The following is an 8,458-nucleotide window of genomic DNA, read 5'->3' as shown; positions in this document are numbered from 1 at the left end:
CACTCAGCTTTCTTCACAGTCCAACTCTCACATCCATACATGACCACTGGAAAACCATAGCCTTGACTGCTGCTGCTAAGTCACTTCAGTCGTGTCTGACTCTGTGCGACCCCATAGATGGCAGCCCACCAGGCTTCCCTGTCCCTGGGATTCTCCAGACAAGAACACTGGAGTGGGTTGCCATTTCCTTCTCCAATATAGCCTTGACTAGACGGACCTTTGTTGGCAAAGTAATGTCTCTGCTTTTCAATATGCTATCTAGGTTGGTCATAACTTTCCTTCCAAGGAGTAAGCGTCTTTTAATTTTGGTGGTGTTTGTGTTTGGTATTCTGATAGGTGTGTAGTGGTGTCTCATTGTTTTACTTTGCAATTCCCTAGTAACATATGCTGTTAAACATCTTTACATTTGCTTGTTTGCCATTTGTTTCTCTTCCTTGGAGAGGTGTCTGTTTAGGCTTTTGACCATTTTTTAATCAGCTTGATAATTTTTTTATTGTTGAGGTTTTATTGTTTATTTTGGATAACAGTCCTTCGGCTAATGTGTCTTTTGCAAGTATTTTCTCACAGTCTGTGGCTTGTTTTAACATTCTCTTGGTTTTGTCTTTTACAGAGCAGAATTTTTTAGTTTTGATGAAGTGCAGTTGATTATTTTTTGATGGCTCTGTCTTTGGTATTGTATCTTAAAAGTTATTGCCATACCCAGGGTCATCTAGATTTTTCTCCTGTGTTATATTCCAGGAGTCTTTTGCGTTTACATCTCAGTCTGTGATTCATTTTGAGTTAATTTTTGTGAAGAGTATAAGATCTGTGTCTAGTTTTTTGTTTTTGTTTTTCTTGGTATGTGTGTGCTGAATTATTCCAGCACCATTTGTTCAAAAGACTGTCTTTGCTCCATTGTATTGCCTTTGCTCCTTTGTCAAAGATCAGTTGACTCTATTTGTGTGGGTCTTTATCTGAGTTCTCTCGTGTTCCATTGGTCTGTCTTGTCTGTACCACACTGCCACTCTTTGCTGTATCTTTCTTTGCTTTTTTGTATTACTATTTGCTTTTAAATTAATAGTAATTCTCTGACTTTACTCTGCTTCTTCAGTATTGAGTTGGCTGTTCTCCATCTTTTGCATCTGCATATAAACTTTAGAACTAGTTGTTGCTATCCACAAAGTGGCACCCCACTCCGGTACTCTTGCTTGGAAAATCCCATGGACGGAGGAGCCTAGTAGGCTGCAGTCCATGGGGTCGCTAAGAGTCGGACACGACTGAGCGACTTCACTTTCCCTTTTCACTTTCATGCATTGGAGAAGGAAATGGCAACCTACTCCAGTGTTCTTGCCTGGAGAATCCCAGGGACGGGGGAGCCTGATGGGCTGCCGTCTATGGGGTCGCTCAGAGTCGGAAACGACTGAAGTGACTTAGCATAGCATAGCATAGCATCCACAAAATAGGTTGGTAGTATTTTGATTGAGATTACATTGAATTTGTAAACTGAGTGGAGAAGAACTGATGTCTTGACAGTGTGGCATCTTCCTGTCCATTAACATTGTTTGATTGATTTCTTTCATAATTTTTTCTATTGCCAGATATTCCATTTTTCCTTTGTGATTTCTTTTTTTTAATTAATGTTTTTCTGTTGAAAGATATTTGCTTTACACCTTTGTGATTTCTTACATTGCCTTTATGTCTAGAAAATCCTTCCTCGTTATGAACATACTCATTTATTTCCTCTTAAAATGTGTCTGTAAACATTTAATTCTTCAGCCCATCTGGATTTTATTTTGATATATGGAATGAAGTGATCATCTAGCCTGCTTCCTCCAAATACATTGTTATTTTTCACAAAACCGTTTCCTATTGATTTATCTAGCATATACATGAATACATACATAATAATCAGCCTTCCAATCTGTTTCCTAACCCTTATGGAGGAAATTTTGTGCTCTCCCCATTTTGGGTTAACAGTCAGGTAGGAAGAGTGGGGAACTGGTCAAATCGCATATGGTTATACCTTGGGAAGGCCATTGGCTGAACCCAGTTCCCTGCTAAGCATGATTGCTGGTATTAAAGGCAATCTCCTGGGCTGTGTATAAACCACCTACATCTCTCCACCCTCCCTCAGAGATTTTCATGTTCCACTCGGAGAGGCCTGTCTTGGTTGATTTGGAGAGTCACTGCCACATTAAATTACCTCTGTGCTATGAGTCACATGAAAATGGGATCTTGGAGTGTATTGTTCCCTAGTTGTTTCCCTGATACCTAGCTTAGTATCAGGCACAGACATCTGAATGGATGAATAAACCTCTGTTACCAGTGTGAATGGGGCACAGCCCTCTGATATGGTTTGAAGGGAAATAAAGTTTGAGGACAGCTGTATAATGTCTGCTTTGGAGGTCAGTACATCCTTGCAGTCAACCTACCTTCTCTGTGCTTCTCATCCTAAAGATACTAAAGCTGCAGTTACCTAGGAAGCTTTTAAAAGGACTGCTACCTGCCTCTCACTCCCAGAGATACAGTCCGGCACAGAGTTTTGTTGTTATTAAGTTCTTTGAGTGATTCTAAAGTATGCCAAGATTGAGAATGACTGCTCTTACTTATAGTTGTATAAACTTTCAGTTAAGTAGTTGGATTCCTGGAGAGTTGTGCTTATCAGACTCCTAAAAGATCATTGGTCTTGTGTGTGTACTTCAATAGCTAGGAAGAATTTGCCCAAAATACCTCCTTTGGTGAGTTGTTTGGACATAGTTTTACAGTATTTCAGTACTGTATCTAAAATGACTCTCTGTTTTCCAGGTCAGCATGGATTCCTGGTTCCTTCTTACTCTGCTTGGCAGTGGTCTGATACATGTTGGTGCCAGCAACACTACCACAGGTAAATTGCCATTTGATAAGATTGGTACTTGGAATAGAATTTTGTATTTATGTTTAGTGACCCAAGTTTGAAGACCTTGGTGGTACTAAAGAAAGAAAAAATTAATATTAAGTTTTACTTAAAAGTGATGGCAAAGTAAGTTGTCTTTGGGAATCTCTGGGTCATATTGTATGCCACACTCAGCATTGTTCTATATACCCCATACTACTTCAAATGAAGAGATTATATTCATTCCTGAAAAGTTAAAGAAGACAAAATGGTTACTATTTAAGATCCTGTATATTGACTCTGAGGAACTAACTAAGAGACCAGTTTTTCCCTCCATTAGACAGTAAACTTTTAGAATTGGAGGGAAGGATTCACCATTTAAAGAGTGTATGCTCCTTGAAATACACCTGGAGAAAATTCTGCTTCAAAAAGATACATGCACTCTTATGTTCATAATAGTACTATTCACAATAGCCAAAGCATGGAAGCAATCTAAATGTCCATCAACGGATGAATGAAGATGTGGTACATATATATAATTGAATACTACTCAGTCTTAAAAAAGAATGAAATAATGTCATTTGCAGCAGCTTAGAAATTATCATACTAAGTGAAGTAAGTCAGAAAGAGAAAGACAAATACCATATATCACTTATATGTGAAATCTAAACTATGGCATAAATGAACCTATCTATGAAACAGAAATACTCACAGCATAGAGAACAGACTGGTTGCCATGGAGGTGAGGGGAGGGACTGCCTGTTAGTTTGGGATTGGTAGACACAACCTACTATATTTAGAATGCATAAATAGCAAAGTCCTACTGTTATAGCTCAGGGAGATATGAGCTGGGACAAACCATAATGGAAAAGAATATTTAAAAATGAATGTGTGTGTATGTAATTGAGTCACTTTGCTGTGCAGCAGAGATTAGCACAACATTGTAAATCAACTATACTTTAATTTTTTAAAAAGATAATAAAAAGTGTGTGTGTGGTGTGTCTATTGGTCTCCAAGTGTTTGAGGGGTAGTAGGGCTTGCTGCTTTGTGTCTCATAACTTTTGAGATCTCAATTCTTTGTGTGATGTTTTCTTGGTTTTTTTGGTTTTTGTAGTTTCACCTTCAGTAGGCGTTACAAGATCTGTGAAAGCATCTACAACAGAATCACTTAAAGAAGAGACCAAAACTTCAAATCCTACTCCTTCAGTAACTTCTTCCTTGACACCAACATTCAGCCCAAATCTAACTCTGGGACCTGTATATGTAACCACTGTCAATTCTTCAGACTCTGACAATGGAACCACAAGAACAGTAAGCACCAATTCTGTAGTCACTACAATTTCACCAAATGGAACATGGCTTCCAGATAACCAGTTCACAGATACCAGAACAGAACCTTGGGAGGGGAATGCCAGCACTGCAGCAACCACTCCAGAAACTTTTCCTCCTTCAGGTACTAGAGATGGTTTCTGTTTGTTCTTTCTTTGGCTCTTTGAGTTTATTCACCCTTTTATTGTTATTGTTTGTGTTTTCTAGCCATAAAATTTCTTGAAATAAGTAAAATTGCCCAAGCAAAGTAATGAAACCTAGATATAGGGGATTCTCAAGAATATCAGGTTAACATAGAATTAAGAGCAAAGAAGATAGGGGACTTCCCTGGTCATCCAGTGGTTAAGACTCCATTCTTCCAGCGCAGGAGGCACAAGTTTGATCCCTGTTCGGGAAACTGAGATCCAGCACACTGCATGGTATGGTCAAAAAAAAAAGGAGGAAAGAAGGTAGATCCTGGAGGATATTCTGCTTTGCATGGAATCCTGGTTAGATTAGGGACGATTAATATTTCAAGATAGAGAAGAAGATAGAAAGAGAATAGGTAATTGATGATGCTAGAAACTGAGGTTGAAAGGAAAGTATAATTGAATAATAGGATTAGCCTTGAAAAGAAAGGAATCCCTGGAGACCATGGGAGGGAGAATGGGCCTTATCTGTAACAGTTAGGTAAGAGTGGAAGGTCTGTGGCCAGGAGTAGAATTATTAAGAGAAGATCAGGAAAAGCAGTTAAGTTACAGTACCAGTTTGTTCAAGGACTGAACCCAACCCACTTCTCCTTGAGTCAATCACTGAAGTGGAAGTGGCTTTGAAGATAGAATCAGAGACCTGAGTACGAGACCATGTAGGGTAGGGCAAATTTCTAAGGATTGGGAAGGTCCCTCTTAGGGCTTCTATGAGTAGTAAAAGGAAATAATTATTCCTTGACAGCTGTATAATTGTCATTCCTTTTCTAGCAAAAATCAGTTACTCTTCTTTGGTCTCATCCCCTTGGCTCATATTTTTCACTTGTTAGATGGTGAGTGCCCCTGGGTGGAATCACATATGGCTCATGAACTGAGTGTCATTTGCTGATGACATCTCTTAGCTAGACCTTACAACTCAGACCCTGCACCTGCCAGCTTTAATCCCATATTTTCCACTTGAGTTTGAATCCTAACTCTGCTGTACCCTAGCTGTGTGACAATAGGCAAGTTTATTTAACCTCTCTACCTCAGTTTTGTCATCAGTATATAAGAATGAATGTTGTTGATAGTACTTAATTCATGAAGGAGCTGTTAGCATTAAACAGGTTATTATGGGTAAAGCATTTATAGTGGGACCTGCATGTGGTAAGCACTAATTTTAAGTGTTAGGCATTGTACTAAGAGTGTTATAGAAGTAATTCATATGAAGTATCCTATGGATTCTGTTACGTTGGTTCTGTTTTATGTTTTATAGGTGAAGGAGTTTTACTGTGTTTTTCAAAGTACAAATCATGACTGATTCATGAAATCAGTTTAGTGGGCCACTACAAATCTGTGTGTGTGTGTATTGTCCTTTTCAACTTTTATTCTTTTCCTGTTAACTTATTTTATAGAACTTCTGTTCAAGTTATACACAAACATATACTAAGTAATGGTATAAAAATGTATTTCTTTCTGTAAATCATGGCCATTGCTTAGAGAGGAAAAACAAAACTTGTGCAAGCTGAATTAGTAAATGGAAAAGGTGAGACTGTCACTAACTTCACAGCCTATGTTTTTGTTGTTTTCTGGCTGTGCTGTGTCTTCTTTCTCTAGTTGTGGTGCACAGGCTCTAGAGCACATGGGCTCAGTAGTGGTGGCTCACGGGCTTAATTGCCCCACAGCATGTGGAATCTTAGTTCCCCGATCAGGGATGGAACATACATCCCCTACATTGGAAGGTAGATTCTTAACCACTGAACCACCAAGGAAGTCCCACGGCTTATGTTCTTAACTTATGTTCTGTTCTGTCTTTCATTTAATAATCTGTGAGATGACCAGTGGTAATTATCTCTTTTTTTAGTAGATGTTTGATGTAAGACCTTAGAGGTTAAATAATTTGCTTTAGATCTGAAGGCTGTCAGGTAGTGAATTAGGCCTGTTTCTCACTTCAGTAATCTTTGCACACTGCTACTGAGTTTTCTGTAATCTGCTGTAGGTCCAAATTATGCCATAGCTGAGAAGCCAGTTATTGAACAGTTAACACATTTCATATCTCAGAGGAAGTTGAGACTGTATTTCACTGGTGACTGTTATTCAAGATAATAAAAGGAAAACTTTATGGCACATCAGGATGTTACATTCTGTAACCCCACATCCTCCTCATTTACCACCATTTTACCAATCCCCCCATAATTGTTACATCATAACTTCTGTAATACTGTTCCCTGCTGAGCTGTGGCTATAATGTGAAATTGCCTTTTATTTGTTTGTTTAGTTTTCTATTTACTGTTGATGGCCAGTTCTTCCTGTATTTTCCATAGCTTCATAATACAGTTTTCCATAAAGTCAGACTTACTAGATAATCTGTTATTTCTTTTTTACATGTCTAAAAATATCTTCAGGGGTATGTATAGAATTTGAGGAAATATTTTTTTCCCTAGAATTTTTAAAGCATTGTCCTGACTTCTAATTTGCAGGCTTGGAGAATTGTACTGCTGTCTTGATTCCTAATTGTTTGTGTGTTTTTAAAGATCTACTCTTCATCACTGGTGTCTTGAAATCTCATAGAAATGGATCTTGATGTGGGTCTTTTTCATTATTTTGGGATAGGACCTTTGGAGTTTTTGTCCTTTGGTTCTGAAAAATTTTCTTATGTCTGTTCAGAAATGTTCTTCCCCCTTCCATTTTCTCTGTCTTGTTCTAAAAATCCTTATTATTTGGATATTGGACTTACCCTGGATTAATTTTTTAATCTTAATTTTTCTTTCCTATTGACCTTTGAGTTTTTTCTTTTTTAAAATAAGCATACATACATACTTAAACATACCTTTTTTCTTCCATTTATAACACAGATAATAAATGTACTGTGTATATTTCTTCACCTTACTTCTTCTCAATTAGCCTGTCATACTTTTTCTATGTTATAGTAAGGAGCTGCCTCGTTGTATGGCTTTACTTTGATATATTTATCCAGTCTGCCATATTGGCCATCATTCAGGCTGATTTTACACTTACTGACAATAGTCTTGGGAGAATATAGGTTGAATAAGTTATTTTTAGTGCACATTTATAAATTTAAATTGAATATTGTGAGATCTCCCTCTATTAAGCTGTGTGTCAGAATGCCTGTTTTCCTACATTTTCTTCAGAGCAATAAATTATCAAACACCTGGATCTATGTCAGACTGACAGGTGAAAATTAGTATCTCAGTGTGACTTGAATTTGCATTTTACTGAGTGAGGTTGCGCATCTTTCCATATTTAGAAGGATCATTTATATTTCCTTCTTTCTTTTCTTTTTTTGAGAAAACTCTGTTGCTATCCTTTACCCATTTTTTTTATTAATGTGTCAGGCTTATCACTAGTTTCTGGTTCCAGCCTTGGGAAGGTGGAACAGAGGAAATAGTACAATTTCTTTTCCAGAGGATGTGACCCAACTCATTTATAGAAGGTCTTTGATGTTAGGGAAATTAGCCCTATAATAAGATTGCAGTTATTTCCCCTAGTTGTTCATCTAACTTTTCTTCATTGTAGAAACTGTTACTATCAGCTATTAATTTTTTTAATTAAAAACTTACCGGTTTGTGGGATTTCTCTAGCTGTCCAGTGATTAAAATTCTACACTGCTGCTGCAGGAGACGCAGGTTCAATCCTGAATCAAGAAACCAGGATCCTGCATGCTGCGCAGTGGAAAAAAATGGATTTGTGTTAACTAAATGTGTTCTAGGTATTAGATCATATATAAAAAGCCATTCCTTACACCAATATTATAAAATAATTGTCTTATGTTTTTCTTTTACACTGTTACAGTTTTTTTCTTCTGTATGTGTGCATGTGCTTGTATGTGCCTGCACTAAAATCTTTGATCCATCTGGAATTTTTTCTGATGTAAAGTGTGAACTGTGGACTTCATAAAATACTTAATATCTGATAAAGTGAGTCATCCCTTGTTAATCTTATTTTTCAGAATTTTGCTAGTAGTTCTTGATTATTTTCTTCATGAACATTAGAATCAACTTATTGTATAGCTGGAAAAAGTTCTTATTGATCATGTAAAGTTTTTTTTTTTTTTTTAGTGTTTTTTTTTTTTTTTTTTTTTAATTTTTTTTCC

At 37.1% G+C, this 8,458-nt stretch overlaps 1 protein-coding gene across 3 annotated transcripts in view; it reads left to right on the top strand.

Moving 5' to 3' along the window:
• Nucleotides 1-8,458, top strand: part of PTPRA (protein tyrosine phosphatase, receptor type, A) — a 120,325-nt gene that overhangs the window by 49,243 nt on the left and 62,624 nt on the right. For all 3 annotated transcript variants that reach the window (XM_010836506.1, XM_010836507.1, XM_010836508.1), the window contains exons 2-3: nucleotides 2,785-2,863; nucleotides 3,966-4,304. In XM_010836506.1, coding sequence (XP_010834808.1) covers nucleotides 2,785-2,863; nucleotides 3,966-4,304 — 418 coding nt within the window. The remainder of the gene's footprint in view (nucleotides 1-2,784; nucleotides 2,864-3,965; nucleotides 4,305-8,458) is intronic.

The sequence above is a fragment of the Bison bison genome, unplaced genomic scaffold, assembly GCF_000754665.1.
Source record: "Bison bison bison isolate TAMUID 2011002044 unplaced genomic scaffold, Bison_UMD1.0 scf7180017864063, whole genome shotgun sequence".
Lineage (NCBI taxonomy): Eukaryota > Metazoa > Chordata > Mammalia > Artiodactyla > Bovidae > Bison > Bison bison.
The sequence above is the reverse complement of the archived record's forward strand: the minus strand, read 5'-3'. Positions and strand labels throughout refer to the sequence as shown.